Source organism: Stomoxys calcitrans, chromosome 3 (assembly GCF_963082655.1).
Source record: "Stomoxys calcitrans chromosome 3, idStoCalc2.1, whole genome shotgun sequence".
NCBI lineage: Eukaryota > Metazoa > Arthropoda > Insecta > Diptera > Muscidae > Stomoxys > Stomoxys calcitrans.
The window spans coordinates 95,247,672-95,273,545 of NC_081554.1; the positions used below are offsets into that span (position 1 = coordinate 95,247,672).

The following is a 25,874-nucleotide window of genomic DNA, read 5'->3' on the forward strand; positions in this document are numbered from 1 at the left end:
CTGAGGTCCTGTCGTCCCGTCGACCGGGGTTCGAGAGTGACTTAACAGTGGCCCACAGTTTGCCTACACCGGTGCCTAAGTTACATTTCTCCAAGTGTTCCACCCACAAATTCCGCTTATGTTCGTTGACTACCTTGTTTATTTCCAGATTCAGCTCGCTGATTCTGGGGTTAGCGGGGTCCATAGCACGAATCTCATCACGCTCGTCTGCGAGTACCACTGCTTGCGCCGGGAAATTGGGTCGCACTTGGGGTATTCGAGCGGCTGGTATAAAGCGAGCGGCTGCTGCGTTAATGATGTCTCGGAATTTCCTCCTTAAGAATCATAGAAATCGGTTTACGAAAACTCGTTTTACTCTACTTTTACTTTACTTTAATTGGCCATGACAGAACGTGTGTTCCAATAGCCGAACTCAGAATAGCCTTCCAAGTGCCTCGACCTTCTGCGCTCCTTCTATAATCTATGAGACCAAGTTTTAAGATGTGGAACTTGGTCTCGGTTTGCGTGTACCTCCCTGTTTGCATTCAAAAGACTTTTTTGCTGGAGCTTCTTCATCCATTCTGATATCATGACCTAGCCAATGCAGCCGCCGTATTTTGATACGTGTAACTTTGCTATCGTAGTCATACAGCTCACACAGCTCGAGGTTCATACGAAGACTATATTCTCCATTAACGCAAACTGGGCAGATTTTCCCTCTTGGAGTCACTGCAAGCTCATTTATTGATCAAACTTCCCTCGACGACTATCACAATATCTAAGAAGTTTGCTTGAGATCGGTTTAGATTTAGCTAAAGCTCCCCTATATATGTTCGTCCGATATTGCGATAAAGTGCTTATTTGTTAACCGATTTTTCAGATGCATTTCATAGAAATCGGTCCAGATTTAGATACAGCTGCCACATATGTGTATCGCCCGATTTTCACTTCTAGAGCCACTGCAAGCGTAATTATTGTACGATCTTGCACAACGCTTTCCTCGACGACTACCATAATATCTAAGAGGTTTTGGTCGAAATCGGTTCAGATTTCGATGTAGCTCCCAATTTGAACATATTTGCACGAAATTTGATACGGATTGTTTAATAACCCACCAGAAAACATCCACTTAGGCCTATCAATATTGGTTCAGAATTAGATAAAGCTCCCACTTATAGAGTAGGTATAGGGTATTGTATAGTCGACTCTGTCCAATTTTTACCTTTCCTTACTGGTTTTATTTATTTATTTGCCCAATTTCCCTGCTCTTATACCCTACACCACTACTATGGTACAGGGTATTATAACTTAGTGCATTTGTTTGTAACACCCAGAAGGAAGAGAGATGAACCCATTGATAAGTATACCGATCGATTTAGAAACACTTTCTGATTCGATTTAGCTATGTCCGTCTGCCCATGTAATTTGTGCACAAAGCACAGGTCGCAGTTTTCATCCGATGGTCTTAAAATTTTTTACAGGCATGTTTTTTAGCCTAGAGACGAAGCCTATTGAAACTGGAAAAATCGGTTCCGATTTGTATATAGCTCCCATATATCCAACCCAACCCACATTTATTCAAAATCTGAAATTGCCAAAATTCGTGTTACTGCAAAATTGGTAAAGATACATTATTATTTTTTTTTTTTTGAAAATTGTGGTGGCTATTGGGTGCAGGAACTGACATATCGACGGTGACATTTTGTCATAAAGTCAGAGCTGAATTTTACACAGTGCAGATGTCTTTTGGAAGTTGTATTAATGGCTTCGAACGCTAGACAATGGCAACGGCTCTTGCTACGTGTGCCCAGGTTCGCATTAACGGTGAAAATACCCAGGAATAGAGCTGCCTTAGAAAAATTTTAGCCCGAGTTAGGAAAAAGGTATCGTAATGAAGTTTAGGTTGGCTAAAGTAGACGACTTAAACCAGGTACAACAATTTTTCCTGTTATGTTTTGGAAGAAAATTGGCTTGTCATAAGTCGCCAATTTTTTATATCCCAAAATCAAACGAAAAATTCTTAGGAGCGAGATTTCTGGAACCAGTTTTAATGTCTTGTTGCATTTAATGGTTTCTATAAAAAATAAATGTATGGCAATAATCCTACATTGTTTGACAGCAGGTTCTATTGTATGTCAAAATAATTTCTTCGCTAAATGGTCATAAAAAATTAAGAAAATGTTTTTTTTTGTTGTAGGTGTAGGAAATAAAATGAGAGAACATTTTGAAGGTTTTTGTGCCGAAATGTGCGAATTAAAAAAAAAAAAAACTCTAGTCGACCGATAAATATTGTCAAGGTGTAACTGTATCGCAATTTTGAGATCTTTAGCTCAATCCGTAATGAATTACCATTTTGTACGTTTTAGCACCTAAATGTACAAATATCAAAACAATATTGTATCCCTATTTTCACAGATGTAGTTCAGTTTGTAAATAGGGTACCACTTTGTACGTTTTAGTATAAAAATGAACTAATATCAACAAAATCTTCTAGTCGTCCGGTACATACTGGGGATATGTGTCTGTATCCCAAATTTCAGATCTGTAAAGAAATCTATGTATAAGGAAAGTACTTAATAGTACCAATTACAGCACTTAAGTACTTTTTATTTCAATCCTGGTACGCTTTCAACATTTTCATGACATTTCATAGCCTACATATATTTCTGAGTAGAATCTACGTGTTAAATTTCAGAGCTCTAGCTCAATCTGTAACGAAAGTATGAAATGGTGTCAAATACGGTACTAAATGTACGTTTCTTCCGTTTCCATTACTATTTTTCATATTTTTTCTATCTACCCCCTTTATTTCGTAACAACAACCATTTAAGCCAAATTTCGAAGTTCTAGCTTTACCCGTTCGCCCTATGCAAAGTTCACCAATTTCGTACTTTCTTTTTGCTCCCCAATTTATGCTGCCATAGTCTACCAAAATTCCAAAATTCAAAGCTCCAGCTCAATTAACAAACAACCATTTTTTCCAATTCCGGTACTACAATATTTTTTGGGAAATTTTTGTCACCAAACCCTTTTTTTCGGAAAATCATAATTCTAGCCCCATCCGTTCGCGCTGGGTAAAAAGTCAACATTTCGTACTTTTTAGTACATAAACGTACGAATATCACAACACCACATCTTATCGCGCGCCTACAACTCAAGACGCACATTCGTTCCAAATTTCATGAATCTAGCTTTAGCCGTTTGGTTTCAGTCAATAACGCGTTTTTATATATAGACATAAAATTTCATTAAAGTCATCAAAGCATAAAATATTTATACAAAATTTAAATTTTGGTTTTAAAAAATAATCTCGAGGTTAGGTTATCTTTAGAGAGTTTTTCCCTGAAAGTTAGTCCTTAAAAAATTCATTAAAATGTAGTCTTTAGAACAAATTTAATCATTTTTTTATAAAAATTTTGTCTTTAGAAAAAATTTTAGAGAAATGTTGTCTTAAAAAAAAAATTCGAGGAGGTTCGGCCCGTGCTCAAGTTTTGTCATAAGAGAATATTTTGCTAAGAAATTCATTACAATATTGTCCTTAAGAAAAACAATTTGAAGGGGGCCCTGGCCTCAGCAAAATGTTGTATTTGTATTATAAATTTAAGACAAAACCATTTTGTGGGGGGGGGAGGACCCCCCTGGCTACGTCACTGGCTTCCATATATATGTTCGTCAGATTTTGGGTAATTTGTAATAATGTTGTCATTTTTTATTACAGTTTGATCATATTTGCTCGAAATTTGATACGGATTGTTTAATAAACCATTTGAAAACATCCGCCGAGGACCATCAAAATTGTTTCAGTATTGGATATAGCTCCCTCATTGTACTTATAGGGTAGGTTTAGGGTATTAAACAGTCGGCACCGCCCGACTTTTGACTTCCTTACTGGTTTACTAACTAATTTTCATAAGTGGTATAGTAGTTGTATATTATTGTAATTAAAATCGTTATCCGTTTTGTAGGCAATTTGGAACTCAATATTTAAATATACCTCTTAACAATCCCCTCATGAATGAAGCAGAACAATATTTCAAAAAACAACAGACTTTACAGATGACTATATACAGTTCTTAAATTGCAAATATTTTGTTAAAACACAAGAACTGTTGCTAAAATAGTAGCAAGATTAACTACGATAAGGTAGCATACGGTTTTTGCGGTTATAACCAGACTTTTTCTGTAAGTGGAAAATATTTCATTCAATATGCACGTCAAGGGATGTAGGAGCCACTTTATCACTTACCATTTATCGGGCGTTACACGTAAGAGGCCGATCAGTTTTAACTGCAGTCTTATCTTCTTACCCGTATCGATCTAGGATCACTACGAACTGCTTCCCGTCCGCAATTCTGCAGCTACAACAAAAACAATTGCAACAAATATGCAAATATAAACTTTAAAGGTTACGAAACCCTGTTTCTATTGCGTCCCACAAAAACGCCAAATCAATTATTTTAATAATCGTAGAGAGCCGACGATTTGTTGACATAATCACATTCATTTGTAAGTCATAATCACAAACGTTAAGTTGCAACCCCCATTGTCATAACATTTGCTGGTGTTCTATCGATTGGGTGGAACTAAATGAATTCCTGCTGAGGTGTTAAACTCCAATGCATGTTGGCCAGATCACCAAGGATACAAAACTACCAACGTACACACCCTTATCTGGCATAGACACCTTGTCCAGTTCGAGGCTAATAAAATCAAGTGCAAGTGAATTATATACCCCTGGTATGGATTTATTTGTTGTCATTGTACTGTAATTGTACATGTGTGTGACCCTCTTCCAAAGTGGGAACATTCCAAAGAACACGTATCCTAACCGAAGCAAATGAAACAAAGAACACAGTGTCTGGACAAATATTTGTAAAAAAAAATTGGGTTGAAAGTTAAGAAAAGTTATCAAAATAGGTTAGTTTTATATGGCCATTATTTTTTTTCGTCATGTCGATATTTGTTTTGTTTTATTTTTATACCCTACACTAGCACTGTGGTATAGGGTATTGTAAGTTTGTGCATTTGTTTGCAACACTAAGAAGGAGAAGAGCTAGACCCATTGATAGGTATACCGATCAACTCAGAATCACTTTCTGATTCGATTTAGCCATGTCCGTAGGTACGTCTGTGAGTTCATGAAGGACTCATATTCCCATACAGGAATTTTAGATTAAAATACAATGTTGGAAAATTATATATAAGGTAAGTTACTTTAAAATAATTAGTGGCAAGAATTTAAAAGACAAATATCAAAGAAAATAGTATTTGAATTAAAAAATCTCAATTTAAAATTTTAGTTGATCTTTGAAATTAGAGTAAAAGTTAAAAAAAAGGAAAAAAAATATAATAATATACAAGTAAAGGGGGAAAAAAAAGCTTATCAGAACTTAAAAACAGTTGATTGAGCAGATAAATCGAAATATTAATAAATTGTTTAAAAAACTTTGAACAAAAAAAATATAATAAATTTTCACGTATTTATTGAACACAAAACTTTCAAATGAAAGCGTACATCTCATATCTAAATCATTTCCTAAGTTATTACATAAAAAGGAGACAACATTTTCCTAAAGTTTACCGCATTTGTAATAGTTTGAGTGTTATAGGGGAGTGAGTTCCAAAGACGGAGTGAGTTCATAGAATTGCCACTCGGATGTAAAACATTTATGGCGTAACAAAATCAATCGATTGCCTCTATTAAATCTTGAGAATCGCAGACGCTGGTATAATTGCGTGGGTTGACAACTATAAATTATCTTGTGCAAGAAAGTTAGAACTCTTAATTTAAGAGGATTTTGAAAACTCATGTCGTACAACTGTTCCGAAAAACCAGAAATGCTGTCATATCGCCGTAAACCATAGACATGTCGTGTAATACTGGTAAACGTTCTATCCAATCACAACCTACTCTGTGCATCACATTTGTCAATCAATTTACACCCACATGTGATGATTGGAATTCGACACGACTTCGCCAATATAACCCTTATCTTAAAGGGTGTACAACGTTGTGATCGCCAAAGCGTTCAAGGCATCGAGTAAACATGACCACATGACGATATAATATGATCCGACCATGTCAAATAGCTGTTGAAACCATACCAAGATTATTCGCTCGATCAACTTTCTCAATTCTCTGATTATCCACCATAATACCAGCATTAAACTGAGTCCGTGAGGTTCGTCTAAGAATAGTAATACTTTTTAACTTCTTCGGATTAATAGTTAGACCGTTACCAGTTGCCAATAATGAAATTCTAGTCAGGTCCTCGTTCAAAGCAGCCACACAATCATCAATTTCCGACAATGTAGTCCCAGTATATACTTGGACATCATCGGCATCATCTGAATACGACAATTCCTCAACTGCGATGGGAGATCATTGATATACATCGAAAAGAGTAAGAGGTTCCAATATCGAACCCGGCGGCACACCTCGCCTGAGAGGCCGCGACCAATCCCAACGTACTGATACCGATCGCTCAGGTAGGGGGGCAGCAATCTTGCAGACGTGGCTGAGAATCCAAAAAAGTAACGTAATTTAGAGCATAGCAATTCGTGATATACAGTATCAAACGCTTTTGAGTGATCCAGGAGAACTAAAAATTCAATATTTCTATCATCCAAATAGTTCCGTACATCATCGGCAACGTCTATAAGAGCTGTTGTACAACTATTTCCCTCCCGGAAACCAGACTGCCTGTAAGACAATAAGTGATTCTCATTCAAATGTCCGTTAACTTTATCCTTCAGAATTCTCTCAAAAACTTTTGAAAAAAAATGGCAAAATAGCTATTGGCCTGTATTCCCCATTCGTCTTTGGGATAGGCATAATCCTTGCAGTTTTCCATTGTCGCGGGTAATAACTGTTAGTTATTATCTTGTTAAAAATTAATGTCAGGAATGGTAGAAGTGGCCGCAATAAAATCTTAAAAAACATTGGATGTAAACCATCTGCACCAACTGCGTTATTGACATAAAACTTGAGAAAACTTCCAACTCACTTAAACCGATAAAGTCAAAGCGATCATCTAACATATCCAAAGACATGTCGTAAAATGATTCGTCAACATCACACATCAGAATGTCCAAAAACTTACTGTTAATGCCATCAACGTCAACCATAGCAACGTCCTGTTCAGGGTTAGCCATTCTACCAATATCAAGCTATTGTATTGTCTGTCAAGTCTGTTTCGTATCAATAACATTGGAGAATTTTTCCATATAAAACTCCGATTTTGCCCCCTTTATCACATCGTGAGCCGTTCTCCTTGCATTCCGGTATTCATTGTGTAATTCAGGAGTTTTATACCGCTTCCACCTCTTATAAGCACGATCTCTCAACCGTAAGGCATTAGCAACAACAGGTGTAAGCCATGGCCGTTGTTTTGGACAAAATGTCTTAGTTCTCACAGGCACCGTGCTATTGAATATATCAACAATATTCTCCTCTAAATATGCTAATTGCTCATCGATAGATACTATATCACAAATTACACTCCATTCAACATTGTTAAACTCCACGTCAAGGCGTTCATAATTAATATTATTCAAGTCATGGTACGTAACAGATTCACACCTCGTCGCCAAATCGAAATCATATGTATGTCAAGAATATAATATCATGAGAAGAAAAGCAGGGGGCCGAAAGTTGATCATACAACAGGATATTCGACTCCTTGCCGACAAATAACAAATCTAGCAGGGTCACATTCGTAGCGGTGTAGTGGGTTGGTGTTAGTATATTGACAGAGGTTATACCCATTACTAACATGGAATTAATAAGCCTCGAATCAACGATAACATAACTATTGAAGTCCCCAGCAATAACCGCGTCCTCATTTGTGATTGTCGGAACCGCATTCGCTAGTACTTACGTGAAGAGTTTGAGTTGAAGAGTTTGAAAAAATTAACAAAAACGTCATCTTTTAGCCAATATTCATATAAAGGGTGATTTTTTTGAGGTTAGGATTTTCATGCATTAGTATTTGACAGATCACGTGGGATTTCAGACATGGTGTCAAAGAGAAAGATGCTCAGTATGCTTTGACATTTCATCATGAATAGACTTACTAACGAGCAACGCTTGCAAATCATTGAATTTTATTACCAAAATCAGTGTTCGGTTCGAAATGTGTTCATTCACCGTAACATTGCGTCCAACAGCATCTTTGAAAAAATACGGTCCAATGATTCCACCAGCGTACAAACCACACCAAACAGTGCATTTTTCGGGATGCATGGGCAGTTCTTGAACGGCTTCTGGTTGCTCTTCACTCCAAATGCGGCAATTTTGCTTATTTACGTAGCCATTCAACCAGAAATGAGCCTCATCGCTGAACAAAATTTGTCAAAATTTGAACACATTTCGAACCGAACACTGATTTTGGTAATAAAATTCAATGATTTGCAAGCGTTGCTCGTTAGTAAGTCTATTCATGATGAAATGTCAAAGCATACTGAGCATCTTTCTCTTTGACACCATGTCTGAAATCCCACGTGATCTGTCAAATACTAATGCATGAAAATCCTAACCTCAAAAAAATCACCCTTTACCTTTGTACTTTTATGTTGAACCTTTTCTTGAAAATTTAATGAAGAAAGAAATTCGGGAACAAATTTCGAATTTTTAATGTAAACAAGTAAAGAGCTGCAGCTATAAAGAATCTTTGCGATCAGTTTATAGATGATCAGTTACAGATGATACTCTAAATTTAATTTATTTTTAAACATACTGTTTTTACTTTTAAAATACAGACATTATAAGACACTCCTATTATTCAATATCAAGTAAAAAAATCTTTCACCAAAGGAAATATTTCCTTAAAAATTTGGATAATTTGACATCTTTAAATAATGTTTGTTATATATGACTCAAATCTTTAAAGTTATGACAAAATTCAAATCGAAGTGATGGAAACTGATGAGGAATTAACATAATTTTTGTATTTTTAGTTTACAGGTCACCAATATACAAAGCTCAAATTGCGCTCTAGTTGCAAGGGTTCAAATATGGAATGTTGGATAGGGACTTTGATGAAGAAGTCAAAATGTATCATATTATTAACAATTAAAACATTTTGTTAAATAAAAAAACCCAAAAACATAAAAGTTCGGTATTCAAATTAGTTCAATTCAATTATTCTCAATATTTTAATGTATGAGGAAGAAAAATAAAAGAAAGAGCTTAAAAAACATTTAAAGTTACATTTGTCCTGAATATGTTTTTTATAATTTTTTTGCGTAGGTAAAATTGAGTCAGATTTTTTATGCTAAAAGGGTTTTTTATTTTAGTTTTTATTTGTCAACACCGGTATTCATTAAAATGAAAACATCTTTATAGCTGGCTTATTTGTCAGTACTATAAAGGAAATCTGCCAAATAAGCCTACTTTATCGCTTCTTTAAGTTTTGTGGATACGGCCCCAAGTTTTTAGTTTGTCTGTTTGTGCTTTTTAATTTTGATCTTTGAAATCTTTTCGTGATTTATCGGACAACATTCTAGATCGAGATCATATTTAATGCTTTCTATTCAAAGAAAAGCATAGAAAAGAATTTATAAAAGTTTTGCAAATGTGTGTGCTGTTATTCAAAACACTTTGACTGGGATGGTAGATAGCGATTTCTGATTTTTTTCTAATTTTTCTAATTGATTAAGGTGCTCTACATACCCAACGAATATTGACTACTGTGTAAAGCACACTCAACCAAATTTGTTATTCAAAACAGCAACAATGTTTGCTAAAACATCAGTTTTTGTCTGCTGAAAATGAGAAAGCAGACATTACTGCTATTTCAGCAAACTTAAGGCTGCTGTATTATCAAACATTTCGTACTGCTTTTTTCAATTTACAAAATCTGCCGTTTTGAGTACACAAGTCTGCTGAAAAAATATTTTTATGCTACTTTTTATGGTTGCCTGTTACTTGTTTTGATTACTTTAGGCATTTTTTAGAAATTTTGTTGGAAGAGATGATATTAGTTTGTGGTACATTACTGTAAAGAAGCTACCTGATCCATCCATGGACATACATTTCGGCTGAGCTAGCTCGCATTTATTGTTATTGTCTTTTGTACCTAAATTAAAAGAAAAAAGCTAATGGAAAGTATACATTCAGTGGTGTTTATAAACATCCACTGGGACACACATTTACATATGTGTTCTTTTTGTTCTTCTAACCATTCATAATGAATTTGATCTCGAGCTAGAATTTTGTTCGTAAAATCTCTTTTAGTTTTCAACATTAATATTGGAAAAATTATTTTATCACAAGTTCAATTGTATATTCATGTGTTTAAATTCTAAATGTTTATATATACTTTTTTATATTTTGTGAAATGAAACTTCCGTCCTATCAATGTATATTCCACTTTGAGATAAAAATAAATATCTACTTATCTAATTTGATTGAATATGAAACTGGAGAAAATTTTGAGGAGCCATCTGTCGAAAAACAAATAACAGTGAGATAACTCTATTGTTTAAAAATTTACTAAACTTTTATTTTATACTAGCTGAACCGGGCCCGCTACGCTGCGCCTTCTTGTACTTTATGTGGAACATAATTATCCTTTGAATATTTATTTTCGATAATTAAAGAGCTTTTAGCGAAATACTATTGTACGAAAATAGTACATGTGTACCGATTGACTAACAGTATAACAATATATTCCTTTTTCTGAATCCAAATTATTTTTATTGGTCTATGAATTTGCTCGGAGGGTTTAGGGTCATTAAAGTTTGGATGTTGATGTACTCCATTTTTAAAAGTCTTTATTTGAGCTCGATATTTCCATGGGGATTTTAGGAGTCGGCAGAGTGGTGTGGACCCCCAGGGTGGTGTGGACTCCCGAAAGTGGATATGAATTTTATGCTCCCAAATACCTTTAATTTGAGCCCCATATTGCCATGATCGGTAAATATGTATGTCCGATTTAGGGGTGTTTTTGGGGGTGCGGTGGTCCCCCAGATACTTAGCCCTGAAAAGTATCAGCATCGTGATCTACTCTCAAATACCATTTATTTAAAGTCCATATTGTCATTGGTTTATGGGATGAGGCGTCCCCCAAACAAGACCTCAAAATTGGTCATCAAATTCGTTTTCTAATCTCAAATACCTTTCACTAGAGCCACATATTGCCATGATTGGTCAATTTGTACTCATTTGGGGGTGTTTTGGGGAAGGGAAGGTGCCTTTAGTATATGGTCCCAAATTTTGATTTCAGATTCGTATTCTACTCCCAAATACTTTTATTTAAGGCCCATATTGCGATGGTCAGTAAATAATTGCTGTTTGTGAGATGTTTTGGGGACCCCCAGAAAATTTGTTCCGAAAGTGAGTTTCAATTTAGTGCTTTACTCCCTAATACCTTTCATTTGAGCTCTACATTGATATGGTCGGCAAATAGCCCTGAAAATATGTCAGCATCGTGCTGAATCCCATATATTGATATGAGATTCGTGATTTACTACCAAAGATCTTTCATTTGACCACCATATTTCTATGGTCGTAAGTTTGTCCTCTTTGGGGGGTATATTTGGGGAGGGGCGGCCCCCAACCACTTGGTCCCACATTTGGGTATCAGATTCGTATTCTACACCAAATACCTTTTATTTGAGCCCCATTTTGCCATGCTCGGTAAATATGTCCGATTTAGGGGTGTTTTGGGGTGGTCCCCTAAACTCTTGGTCCCACAATTTGATTTCAGATACATTTGCTGCTCTTAAATACCTATCATTTAAATCCTATATTGTCGTGATTGGTCAATAGCTGTAACGTAACCTGACAGTAACGTAGTTAAGATAAGATGTTGTCGCAGGATATTGTTCTGCTTTAGACCATTGTTTAGTGTTTTCTATTCAAAGAAAAGTATAGCAAAAATCATTTTAAAATTAGCAAAAGTGTGTTGTTGCTAGAAACATTTGACTGGTTTCCCGTATCGCGATTTCATTTTCGACCAAGAAAAATCATCGGCAGGAGATGTCAAATGGATCATGATGCTTTACAACCATTCTAACTAGAGTAAGTTGTAAAACACACATTTGAATTTGAACAGGGCTCTTTAAGATGACTCGATTCATAAGCGCAATAGAAAATAAATCAAATCTTACTTCCCTTATTCAAATCCAACGATGCTAAAAGCAACAAACACAAAGATCTTTTGCAGAACACTTTTGTTCTTCGCACAGCGATCGCCCTAGATGTCAGCCGAATCGGACAAAAATTGCAGCTTCCAGGGGCTCAAGAACTCAAATCGGGAGATTGGTTTATATGGGAGATATATCTGGTTATAGACCAATTTGGACCGTATTTGGCACAGTTATTGGAAGTCATAACAGAACATTATGTGCAAAATTTTAGCCATATCGGACAGAAGTTGCGGCTTCCAGCGGCTCAAGAATACAAATCTGGAGATCGGTTTAATGGGAGCTATATCTAAATCTGAACCGATATGGCTACTAATTTCGTCATTCTGTTTGTAACTACTCGAAATATTCGTCTGAGACCCAATAAAGTATATATATTCTTGATCGTCACGACATTTTATGTCGATCTAGCCATGTCCGTCCGTCCGCCTGTCTGTCGAAAGCACCTTAACTTCCCAAGGAGTAAAGCTAGCCGCTTGAAATTTTGAACAAATACTTCTTATTAGTGTAGGTCGGTTGGTATTGTAAATGGGCCATATCGGTCCATGTTTTGATATAGCTGCAATATAAACCGATCTTGGGTCTTGATTTCTTGAGCCTCTATAGTGTGCAATTCTTATCCGATTGGAATGAAATTTTGCACAACGTGTTTTTTTATAATATCCAACAATTGTGCCAAGTATGGTTCAAATCGGTCCATAACCTGATATAGATGCCATATAAACCGATCTTTGGTCTTGACTTCTTGAGCCTCTAGAGTGCGCAATTCGTATCCAATTGGAATGAAATTTTGTACGGCGTGTTTTGTTACGATATTCAACAACTGTGCCAAGTATGGTTCAAATCCGTCCATAAACTGATATAGCTGCCATATAAACCGATCTTGGGTCTTGACTTCTTGAGCCTCTAAAAGGCGCAATTCTTACCCGATTTGAATGAATTTTTGCACGTAGTATTTTCTTATAATACCCAACAATTGTGCCAAGTATAATTCAAATCGGTTAATAACCTGATATAGCTGCCTTATAAACCGATCTGGGATTTCGATTTCTTGAGCCTCTAGAGGCCACAATTATTATCTGATTTGCCTGAAACTTTGTACGACGGATTCTCTCATGATCATCAACATACGTGTTTATTATGGTACGAATCGGTCTATAGCCTGATATCGCTCCCATATAAATCTATCTCTCTATTTTACTTCTTGAGCCCCCAAAGAGCGCAATTCTTATTCGAATTGGCTGACATTTTACACAGGTCTCCAACATATAATTTAATTGTGGTCCAAACCGGACCATATCTTGATATCGCTCTAATAGCAGAGCAAATCTTTTCTTATATCCTTTTTTGCCTAAGAAGGGATGCCGGGAGAAGAACTCGACAAATGCGATCCATGGTGAAGGGTATATAAGATTCGGCCCGGCCGAACTTTGCACGCTTTTACTTGTTTTTACTAACGGTTAACTATCATCTTTTTGACCACACTGGTTTAAACAGCTCACTCACGTTTCGTGCTTTTTTCACTGTCAAACATCTTTAGTTTGATCTATAATTTAACCATGAATCGTCTTACAAACGAACGCTTGCAAATTATTGAATTTTATTATCAAAACGCGTGCTCTGTTAATAAAGTTTGAAAGAAAGAAATTATGTTCAGCAACGAAGCTCATTTTTGGTTCATGAGTACGTAAATAAGCAGAATTGTCGATTTTGGAGTGAAGATCAGCCAGAAGCATTGCAAGAGCTACCAATGCATTCAGAAAAGGTCACAGTTTGGTTTATAGGCTGTTGGCATTGGACCGTACTTCTTCGAAGATGATGCGAATCGTAACGTAACTATGAATGGTGAACCAACTTTTTTTGTCCTAAATGCAAGAGCTTGACTTGCATGACATGTGGTTTCAAAAGGACGGTCCCACACAGCTCAATAGTGTAACCATGGAACATCTTCATTGAACATTTTATTTCATGTTCGGGACCGGTCAATCGGGCTGCTGGATCGTGCGATTTAATGCCTTTAGACTTTTTTTTTGTGTATTAAGCCAAGCCCAATTGACGCATTGGAAGACAACATTGAAGCATTTATTCGTGAGATACCGGCCGAATTGTTGGAAAGAGTATGCCAAAGTCAATGGACCATTTGAGGAGCAGTCACGGTCAACAATTGCATGAAATAATCTTCAAAAATTAAATAATATGGACCGTACTATCGATTCAAATAAAGATTTCATGCATTTATATACCCTACACCATAGGATGGTGGTATACTAGTTTCGTCATTCTCTCTGTATCACCTCGAAATGTGCGTCTGAGACCCCATAAAGTATATATATTCTGGATCGACCTGCCATTTAAAGTCGATCTAGCCATTGCGATGAAACATTCCTAGTTCCAGGTTTGATATATGCTTATGAACTTTTGTCGAATTGCGATTCTCTGAGCCTCCGAAAATTGAATGTAGCTTTTAACAGCATAGTCCGTTATGTGTATAGTTTAAAAAGGAGTCAGCATGTGTCACAAAATATAGATTCTCTATTTAGACTTAGTTTCAACAATCTTCTAAATACCAGATCATTAATATTTTTACATAAGATTATTGTGGAAAAGAAACCCAGATATTTGTTTGAGAGACTGAGGTTTGCCCAATCTGATAGAGGAAGAAAGTTAATACCTTTTAGAAGACGGAGTCTTATGTCTGAACCACAATTTTATATTAGCAACATACGTCTTTGGAATAATCTACCACACGATATTCAATGCATCAGCAACTCGATTCCATTAAAAAAAACGGCTTATTCAATTTTTCTCATAGTTAACTGATATTTAATTTCTTTAAATTTTGCTTTGAATTTTTTTAAAAAATTTTATTTTTGTAATATTTTTTATTTGTGCTTTTTGTTAAATTCCCAATTACATACGGCTGTTTTTTTTTAACACTTTTTATTTGTAAACATTGTTTCCACTTTTTATTTATTGTAACCTAGTTTATTTATTAAGAACCGACTTTAGTCGGATGTATTATATAACAATAAATCTACACTCTAATTATAAGATTATTATCTTGTTGTGAAGACAATAAATCCATAAATAAATGTCCATCCATCTGTCTGTCGAAAGCACGCTAACTTTCGAATGAGTAAAGCTAGCCGTTTGAAATTTTGCGCAAATACTTTCTAGTAGTGTAAGTCAGTTGGGATTGTAAATAGGCCAAATCGGCCCATGCTTTGATATAGCTGCCACATAAACCGATCTTGGGTCTTGACTTTTTGAGCCCCTAGAGGGCGCAATTCTAGTCTGATTTGATTGAAATTTTGCACGTGGTGTTTTGGTATCACTATCAACAACTGTGTTACTAACCGATATTGGATCTTGACTTCTTGAGCCAATAGAGCGCGCAATTCTCATCCGATTTGGAAATTTGGCATGAGGTGTTTTGTTATGACTTCCAATAACTGTGCTATGTATGGCGCAAATCGGTTCATAACCTGATATAGCTGCCATATAAACCGATCTGGGATCTTGACTTGTTGAACCTCTAGAGGGCGCAATACTTATCCGATGTGGCAGAAAATTTGTACAAATACGTGTCCTATATGGTGTGAATCTACCTATAGCTTGAAACAGCGCCCATATAAACCGCTCTCGATTTTGCTTCTTGAGCCCCTACAAGGCGCAATTCTTATCCGAATGAACTGCAATATTACACAATGACTTCTACAATGTTCAGCATTCATTTATGGTCCGAATCGTAACTTGATATAGCTCCAATGTCATAACAATTCTTATTCAATATTCTTTGTTTGCCTAAAAAGAGATACCGCGCATAGAACTCGACAAATGCGATCCATGGTGGAGGGTATATAAAATTCGGCCCGGCCGAACTTAGCACGCTCTTACTTGTTCTGAATTTTATGTGTTTTTTGAAGAACTTTCCTATAGCTCCTAAAAAAATCACACTTTATATATCAATATCACATGTAATCGGTCAAATTAAGGTCTTCATTCTTTTTGTTTTCATGTCATTATGACGATAAATGTAGATTATAATACAACATTTTGACTATTTTTTATTATAGAAATCTTGTACAGCGATAAACAACATGTGTTTTTCAGAACACTGTATTGTCTGCCACAATCGAGAGTGAGCATGGTTAACCACAACAACAATCATGAAGCTCACATGTAAACACAATTATCCTTTCAATACTCATACGTTGGTTATTTTATCACTTTGGGGGAGGGAGTGCTGCTTCCCATTCCCACTTATAAATAATTTCTTTGACTATAATTCGTTGGCATGGCATTTTCATTTGAATTCAGTTATATTTTAGAACTCGAAGTGTTAAAACTCGTTTCCGATTAGCGACTCTACCGAAAAGGATTTAAATACTTGCTACCAATACATACATATATGTTGAAAGCTATCGGTGGATCATAATGACATTTTTTTCTTTAAGATTTGTCAAAATTCTTTTAATACATTTTAATTTGATTTTGCAACAAAAAATTACGCTTGTCTCATCACAAACCAGTCAAAATATAAATGTTTGTAAGTAGAGTGCAAATTAAGGGAGTTATTACTCAAAATCAAAAACGGGCCAGTCGGTCCAATAAATTAAAAACCCGAGCAAACATTTTCCCCTTTTGTGATTCTAAAGCCATTAATGTAGGGGATGATCGCATTATTCTAGCCCTGTGGTGTTATTTAATCACTAGATCAAAATCCACAAAGGACAACAACAAACGGGTCTTCTATCGTCAGCGTAATAAATGACACGATTTTATTTTGAGTTATTCCCCTATTGGAGCAATTGTGAAAAATCAATATATGCAGCGATGACTTAATGCCATATAATTGTTTGTAATGGAATTTCTAATTCAAGTTGACTCCATTTAAAGTATTTTCTATGTATAAAAGTTAAATTTGTATAGAGAGTGTATCCAAAGGATAGCAGTTTATAATAAAATCGTTTTATATCATAGATTGTGGAACGAAAATCTATGTACGTGTTTAAAAAAATATTGTTTTATAATTTAATTCTTATCAAACTAAAATCTGTGGTAAAATTTTAAATTGATAATTTCGAAATTTTACGAAACAGTACATATGTATGTACAAACAAAAGTGGTTACTAAAAAAATTAAGGTTTTCCCTTTGTTCGAAGGATTTTGCATCACACTAAAGTGGGGAGTCCCTATATGAGGAACACGATTCCGAGATGCCGCCTTTAAGCTGCTAGTTGAAGCCGCTTCTGCAGGAAAGAAGAGTTTAATTGTGGGAAGAGATGCTAACACTGAAAAAAAGTTGACCCACGCTTAAAGATTTTGTCCATGGCGTAAGGATTTTGGTAATGATTGGGAGAGAAGGTGACGAATCTTTAAATTTAAGTAGCAGTATACTAACGGATACAACCGATTCGAATTTCAACTTTTAAAATTCAAACATTTAAAGAGGCTCCTATTTGTTAAGCATTTTTTCGTCTTAAACTAACGTACACCGTTGTCCTTGTCCCAATCTCAATATCTTAACATTTAAGGATATTTTGATCTTCATCTGGTGATTTTTGCCTTTAATTATAAGATGTAAAAGTAAGGATATATTAAAATACATTTTAAGATAACAATTCATTACCAACAAAAATATAAATAAAAAAACTTTGATCAAAGGAGTGGTTTCCTTTAAAAATTGTAAAAGTGAGCATATTAACATTAAGTATTCCATCTTTGGCTCGAATACTTAAAGTGAAAACAATTTTTTTCAGTGAATGCAAATCACCAGATATGGCGAAGTTCGGATATCAACGTAAGGGGTGAATAAATGGAATAAATCGACCTTTAGAATTAGGAACAAATTGGAGGTACTAGATGTTACCTTTATATTGGAAGACATAAGCGGCAATACAAGAGGTCACAAAGAATATTCAAAAATTCAAAAAGCTAAGTCTGTGTACTATAGAGAAAAAAAATTCAACGGCTGTTGGCAGCAAAAGTAAATGGAAAAAATATGGAGATAGGTATTGGCTAAAAAAATATATCCCTTTCAACTGTTGATATAAATATTAACGAATGAAACTCAAAGTTCGCTGGTAGTAACTGCATAAGCGACTCTGTGAATGTTTACTCGAAATTGAAAATCGTGCAAAATGAAACTGAATTTTCTTTTAGATGTATCGATCGAGATGAAGTCTTTGCTACTTTTAGAGAAACACCATCGAACGCTGAGGGAATGAATGGCATAAATGGAAGACTTTAAAGAATAGTTTTGCCAACACTTCTGTCTTATATAAAGTTTATTTTTAATACTGTTCGGATAAAATCAGTTTTTTCCGATTCTTGGAAGAGAGCAGAAATTGTGCCACTTCCAAAGCCGAATAATGATTTTCGTCCAATAGCATTATTGCCACTACAATCTAAAATTATAGAATGTTTAATTGTTAATCAAATTAGTCAATACCTGGCCAGCAATAACCTACTAACCGAACGAAAATCCAGATTTAGAAAGGATATAACCTGTGTCACTACTCTAATTGATGTAATTGAGGAGCTCCGTTTCAACATGGACAATATGAACGACTCCTTCCTTGTATTATTAGACCAAAGCAATGCATTTGGTATTGTACACCCTTCAATTTTGATACAACAGCTTGAAAAGTTATTTAATTTTTGAGTGTCTGCTTGCCGGCTGCTATCTGCTCCTTTATCTCCAAATAATGGTGTCCCACAAGTTTCAGTTTTGGATCCTTTGCTGTTTTGAAAGTTATGTGGATAAATAATCACTTGGACAACATTAATACCTGAGCCAACACAGAGTGATAACCAACAAAGAACCATCCTATCTTATCGATCGGATAATATTTGCTAACTCTAAAAGAGGCAGAAAAGTTATACAAGTGAAGTTTAAAACCTCCAAGTCAGAGAAACAGTTTTTTATACCAAAAATCCGTCTTTGGAACAGACATCCATCAAGCGTATAGACAATAAGCAACAACCTGCATTTTAAAAGAGAGTTAAAAAATTTTTAAGTATAAATCATTTATAATATTTAAGCATGTGCGTTTTATCCACTAGCACTAATCTATAAGAATTATATTTTTCTTATTGTGCTATGCTTACATCGTATGAAATAAATAATTAAATATGCGATTGGGAAGTGTTGGATGACCACAGCTTCTCTGATCATCGTTATACTAGCTAAAAAAGGTTCCGAAAAATTACTGAGTAGAATTCTGCAGCTCCGTGAAGGTTACATCTGTGGCTTCTAGGCATGGAAAATACCATCCTCAAAAACTATTAGGGCGGTTGGATACATTCAAAAGTCAGAGAATATATAGACAATATCTAGTGGGGACACACTGGAACTACTCCTTGACACACATCTCTAGCGGACAACGAGGCGCATGAAGAGATTGTCACTGGTAGCTTATTGGGAAATTTGTGTCTGAGTCGAAAATCCTTTGGGCGATAAAAAGTTTCGACTCCTTTAAGTCACCAGGCTCTGATGATGTATCACTTTGTCCTGCTGGATGCTTGGATTAGGTAGATATACTCTGCTTGTATCAGTATGTCATTTTCATTCCAAAAGCAGGGAAACCGTCATTAGTCTGTCATCCTTTATTCTGAAAACTCTCGAGAGGTTGATAGAAACATATATTATGGCAAAGATCCCTGGAGATCGCCTGTTTCGTCAACAGCATGCTTATAGCAAGGTTATGTCCACTGAAACAGCCCTTCACGAGCTAGTCGGCTACAAAGAGGGTTCTCTAGCTGTCAAGGAATATACAATGGCAGCGTTTCTTGACACTAAACGTGATTTCAATAATATAAAACCGTCATCCATCATGAAAGGGATTTAGTTTCTAGGCTTCAATACTACCGCTAGAAATTTTATTTATAACCTATGGCTGGTACTATGTTCGTTTTAAACACTTTAAATATTTGAACGATAATTTTATTAAACTTTTACCGTAAGTAGTAAGGAAATGTCCTACTGTATGAAATCAGCAAGTTTTTTGCTTTAAAATCAATTTTTAAAAAATAGTAATCGAAAAAATATTGCGAAAAGCGAACATAGTACCCGCCATTACTTACTAATGATGCATTACAGCAGACTTGGAATGGTGTAAAATGGTTATGTGTGCTGATGATGTGGGAAAAGTGTAAGTGTAAGTGATGTAGGGAAAAAGTTTCCCAGCACTCTTAGAGATATATTGTACTTCAGGAAGCTCTACCGACAGCAAAGTAGGCTACCGAAAGGAGTCTAGGCGTAAATCCGTGTAAAAGTTACCTTCAGTACATTGTGGCTAGCCAAGTTGCTGCGGCCAGTGCTGTGAGGCAAACAGAAATTTCTCTTTGGTTATGTGGCGGCTACGGACACTGTGCGGCCAATCCATCAGAGGGAGGTAAATGGGAGCTCATGGTGCAATGTATTAAAGGGTATTGCGGCTGACAATGAAGGATACATCGCCAAAAGAACACATCCTGCAGTCTCTTCTCATTGAAGAGGAGAACATAGTTAATTCGAGACCGTTGACACTCCACATGATGAAGAACCTCCCACTCCGAAATACTTCCTGCTCGACCAGCCGAGTGTCCCACAGATTCCAGCCGTCAGCACTCCTGACTTTAAACTCTTTGCCCTGAAGAAGTAGTGGCGTGTAATGAGAAGTTTAGTAACGGATTTTGAAAACGATGGGTACTCGAGTATTTGCAAATTTTGCCCATGAACAATCCACTAAGGAGCAGGGGCAAACTTCTCACATATCAATTAGTGCAGTCCGATACAAGTTTAAGCTCAATGATAAGGGGCCTCCTTTTTATCGCCGAGTCCGAACGGCGTGCCGCAGTGCTACACCTCTTTGGAGAGAAGTTTTACATCACAAATCTTGCCAGCATTAGGAGACAAAACCACAGCTGAAAAATTTTTTCCGGTGATCTCGCCAGCATTCGAAACCAGGCTTTCTGCGTCATAGGAGGACATGCTAACCTCTGCGTTAGGGTGACCTCCAATATTTACCAACTATAAATAGGGGAGTCAAATGGGGTGAGCACAGGAAACCGTTAAAAGAAGGGGATGTTATGTTTGTTTGCTAACCCAATCTTCTACAAAACCTATGGCGGCGGGGTTTGGTCACACGTTTGTAAAATGTTTTTGACGGAATATTAAGTTGATGTCAAAACAGCGGTTGGTGATTTGCAGAGAACTGTCTCACAATTAGCCCTTCTAGATCTTGATGATGGTGAAGCTGGTCGCTCCATGGGGGTGAGGGTGTCGCCGATCGCCCAATCGCATTCCAGCTGATTAGTGACGATCATTGTTCTCATTGACATCCACTGTGAATGACGCATTATTTAGGTGTTTTTTAAGCCGTTGTTTTTGCCTTAGTTTTTGTCTTTCCGTTCATTTTGTGGTGTGGAACAAATCCGTCATTAAACGTTAAAGTGTGTCCAGTATCCGTACGAGAGGGAAGTGCAAAAACTGCGGTTGGTAAAATTACAATTTTTATTTGTTTTTTAATTTAATCTTTCGTTACTTTATAGAAATAAACATTTAATACCCAAACGTGAAAAGAGCGTGTTCTGTATTTTGTTCCACCGCAAACCTTCTGATCGGGCTGTATTCGGGACAAGTCGTTTAGAAATTCAAAAAATATATACATATGATTTCCTTCAAAAGTTATACATTTGTAATTTAAAATCAGCTAACAGTGCTTGCTGATATCAGCAAACTTATTTCTCTGTGTGTACGAATAGGTGTTGGCAGCGATGAGAATTATGCTGCCTTGCTTGCTCGAGGCCATTTGACATCATTAATCACTCTATACTTTCTAGGAAATCGATTAACTACTTAAACTTTTCTAACATTTAACATTGCCGGTGCCAGGCTAAAGCCATTATATTTATAGCAATATATTTCCAACATATCTACGAATAGTAGCTTAATTTCACTGCCACTGACAAGAGAAATTCCACAAAGTTAAATACTTGAGCCACTGTTTTATGCCATATGTATAGGAAAAAATGATTTACCAAATGAAGTACGATTTTCTTACATGAAGGCTGCTATATGAACTTCTGGCTTAATAGTGTAAATGCAATTTTTTATCATCAAAAATAGTTTTATTGTTTTCAGTGTGTTTATACACTTTTTCATGCAAATTGCAAATTTTACCCATGAACATTCCACTAAGGAACAGGGGCAAACTTCTCACATATCAATGAGTGCAGTCCGATTCAAGTTTAAGCTCAATGATAAGGGGCCTCATTTTTTTATAGCTGAGTCTGAACGGCGTGCCGCAGTGCGACACCTCTTTGGAGAGAAGTTTTCCACTCTTGATGGTCTAGCCAGGATTCGAACCCAGGCGTTCAGCGTCATAGGCGGACATGCTAACCTCTGCGCTACGGTGGCCTACACTTTTTTATTCTCTTAAATCAATTGCGGAAGAACTTTTGCTACTCCGACTGAAACACCTCTAAAACATGGGTATTGAACGCTTGAACTGTATTTCTTGGCGACATTAATCATTGACCACGAATTTTTAACTTAATGTGCGGGAACAAAATAAGTCATTAGGGATGTACAGTGGATGAGTCATCAATTCGATGTCTTGGCTTTGTGATGATGTGGCTTCCAATCAAATTGTTATATTCTACAATCAAATTGTGATGTACCACTCAGAATTGATCGTCCTAAGTTGCTCAACGAGAGCAGTCGCCACATGACCAGGTTTGTCGAAGAAACCATTTGATTCAAAGTGCTTCTTCGACTTCGAAGACTCACATGGTCGATTGTTGTTTTGTTTCGGGGCCATACGCAAGGATAAAAGACTTTGAAGCACCGTGATCGTATTTTTCAAATTTCTTCGCAATAATCGATTACCAAATAGTGAGGAATCCAATGAGAACAAACTTTTTTCGCTGGGTCTTCATGCAATATTGAACGTATGGTTTTTGTATAAATGCCCAAGGATGTGTCTATCTCGCAGTATGTCACATAACCACATTGCATTATAAGTTTTTTAAACAAACTTCACGAAATTCGACCTTGAGCGAGCATTACCCACGACTGAATTCATTCAAGATTTAAGTTCATCAATGTACTCTTATCGTGATAGTTCACATCAAAGTTGAACGAAAATGTTCACGAGTTAATTCCTTTTTTTCAATCACTGTAAACAACACAATGGGAGATGGCCGTACGCCATGATTTTGTTGGAAAATGTTAACAGGCAACACTTAGCGATGCCAAAACCAGAAACGTATATAGCAGCCCTCGTATACATATGTATGTATGCCGACGTTTACGTTACATTTCTCAAGCAACTCCAATTCATTTGATACTTATGTACCAACATAATATTAATACAGATCTCTCTAGGGGATATAACAGGAATACTGCTTACGAGCTCTTAATACAATAATATGTAAGCCCTCCCCCATAGAATGAGGGGTATACTAATTTGGTCCTTCATTGTTATTGTATTTAGTCATGTTTTTATATTAAATGTTGAGTTTTTAGATTTTATTAATATCTCAATACTTTACATTGTGAACGGAACTGAAATTTGAAAGATAATACCAGTATGAATACTGGTATTATCAATCAATGAAATGAAAAATTAAATAATATGAGTTATATACACCCTCGAAAGGCCTTTACAGTGCACATATGACATTACAAAACTTCTGGATTCAAAAAGTGTTGATCTCCAGAGCAAATGGAACATGTTTATGGCAGTTTACAGAACAGTTTAAATACAGGCGGCCCACTCATATTTTGAAAAATTTCTAACGATTAAAATATGCAAGGAAAATGTTCACCTCACTTTTCATATTTTTTTTAATAGAAAAGTTTCAATTATTTATCAAAGGAATTGAAGATGAAATCAAAATTAACTGATAGGTTAGGTTAGGTTTAAGTGGCAGTCTGCCATCAGACTCACTTAGACCTTTTCGTCCATTGTGATACCACAGGAACAGCAGAAGGAGGGTGCCTTTTAGTTCCTACCGTTGAACCATCCAGATCGCTTTAAAAAGCCCAATAACTTGTGAATGTTCACATCCGCTAAATCAGACAGGTTCTCAAAGAAATGAGAACCTAAAGTGGAGCTCCTTCAAACTGCTAGTGCAGGACACACACAGAAGGTGTTCTATAGTCTCTTCTTCCTCGACGTCCCTACAGTTTTTGCAAAAGTCGTTGCTGGCAACCTTTAGTCTAACAGCATGCATTCCGATTAGACAGTGACCTTTCATGACAAAAAACACGCATAGATGTCTGGAATATCTATTACTTTTTATGAGATACTAGCCTAACTCTCTAATATCTTTTTAGGGTGGGGACACTTCGCCCTGAATGCGGATATCGAATTCGTGCCATTGAAGCATATGACGCTAAACGCGTTCGAATACTGACGAGAACATCGGACAAATCGGTGTTAATCCCCTCTTAATGTTGGCGACATTTGCGAGGTACAATGCCATGCATGGTAATTTAAAAAATTTTCCCTAAAGAGGTGTCGCACTGCGGGACGCCGTTCGGACTTGGCTATAAATAAAGGTCCCTTATCAATGAATTTAAACTTGAATCGGAAAGCACTCATTGATGTGTGAATTTGCCCCTTCTCGGTTCCTGGTGGTAATGTTCTTCCTTAGGGTACTGTTCTCATTGGGGGAGGGATGGCACCTCAGACATTTTGACTCAAAGATGGATATCAAATTCGTGCTGCACTTCAAAATCCCTTTAATTTGAGCCCCATATTGACCTACTCCCGAATACCTTTCATTTTAACCCCGTATTGAAAGTAACGTCCAATATTTCTTTTTGGAGGAATTTTGGGGTTGGAGACTCGAATTTTAATACCATATTCGTATTCTACTTTCCAATACCTTTGATACCTACATTGTCCCGATCGGTCCACTTTTGATTTTGGGTTATGTTTTTTAAATAAGGAGGAGGGTCCGTCCCCCTTCCGATACCGAAAAATTATATAGCCTATGCTTCGGTTCTGCCGTTTTGCAGTCTATACGGAACAAACAAACCGTTTGGGTGTTTTTGTGGGGGTGGGGTGACTCCCTATACTTCGACATGAATTTGTATGCCAGATTCGTAATCTACTCCCACATATTTTTCATTTGATACCCATATTGTCCTTATAGGTCTACTTTTGATTTTGGGTGGTGTTTTTGGTAAATTATAAAGTCTATTCCTACTTACTGACCATATTCGTAATCTACTCCCGAACCCGTAATCTTTCATTTGAAACCCATATTGTCATGATCGTCAAATAAACCATTTTAAGGGGTTTTGGGGTTGGGGCGGCCCCCCAGATACTCGGACCCAACTCTTATTACGAAATTCGTACTCTACTTTTGAATACCTTTCAATTTAATCCCGATCGGTCCACTTTTATTTTTGGGTTGTACTTTCGGGGTAAAGGCGAAGGTCCGCTCCTCTCCCGATATCAAAAAATTATATAACCTATGTTTCCTTCCAGACCAAACATCTGTGAAAATTTCAATGTAATCGGTTCAGCCGTTTTTGGGTCTAACACAAATTGAATTTTATATATAAGATTGGAGTTACAAACATTTTTTTAAAGATTTCAGTGAAGGTATCGTCGGCATATTTGGAATTGTGGGACTGATTATTCCATTGGACAGGTTACAAAATTCTCCAAATGATTAAAAAAAATTTATTGACATTTCCTATTAAAAGTTATACGCTTCATAACCGAAAAAACTAAATTACA

The 25,874-nt window shown here is 36.3% G+C and overlaps 2 protein-coding genes across 3 annotated transcripts in view; one reads left to right on the plus strand and one right to left on the minus strand.

The window, feature by feature from the left end:
* The window catches only part of LOC106084859 (protein farnesyltransferase/geranylgeranyltransferase type-1 subunit alpha), a 71,363-nt gene that overhangs the window by 13,200 nt on the left and 32,289 nt on the right, over positions 1–25,874 (minus strand). The gene's annotated exons all lie outside the window — the stretch shown is intronic.
* The window catches only part of LOC106084856 (ionotropic receptor 25a), a 33,102-nt gene continuing 23,612 nt past the window's right edge, over positions 16,385–25,874 (plus strand). The window contains exon 1 of the mRNA XM_013248790.2: positions 16,385–16,678. Coding sequence (XP_013104244.2) covers positions 16,567–16,678 — 112 coding nt within the window. The 5' untranslated portion in view covers positions 16,385–16,566. The remainder of the gene's footprint in view (positions 16,679–25,874) is intronic.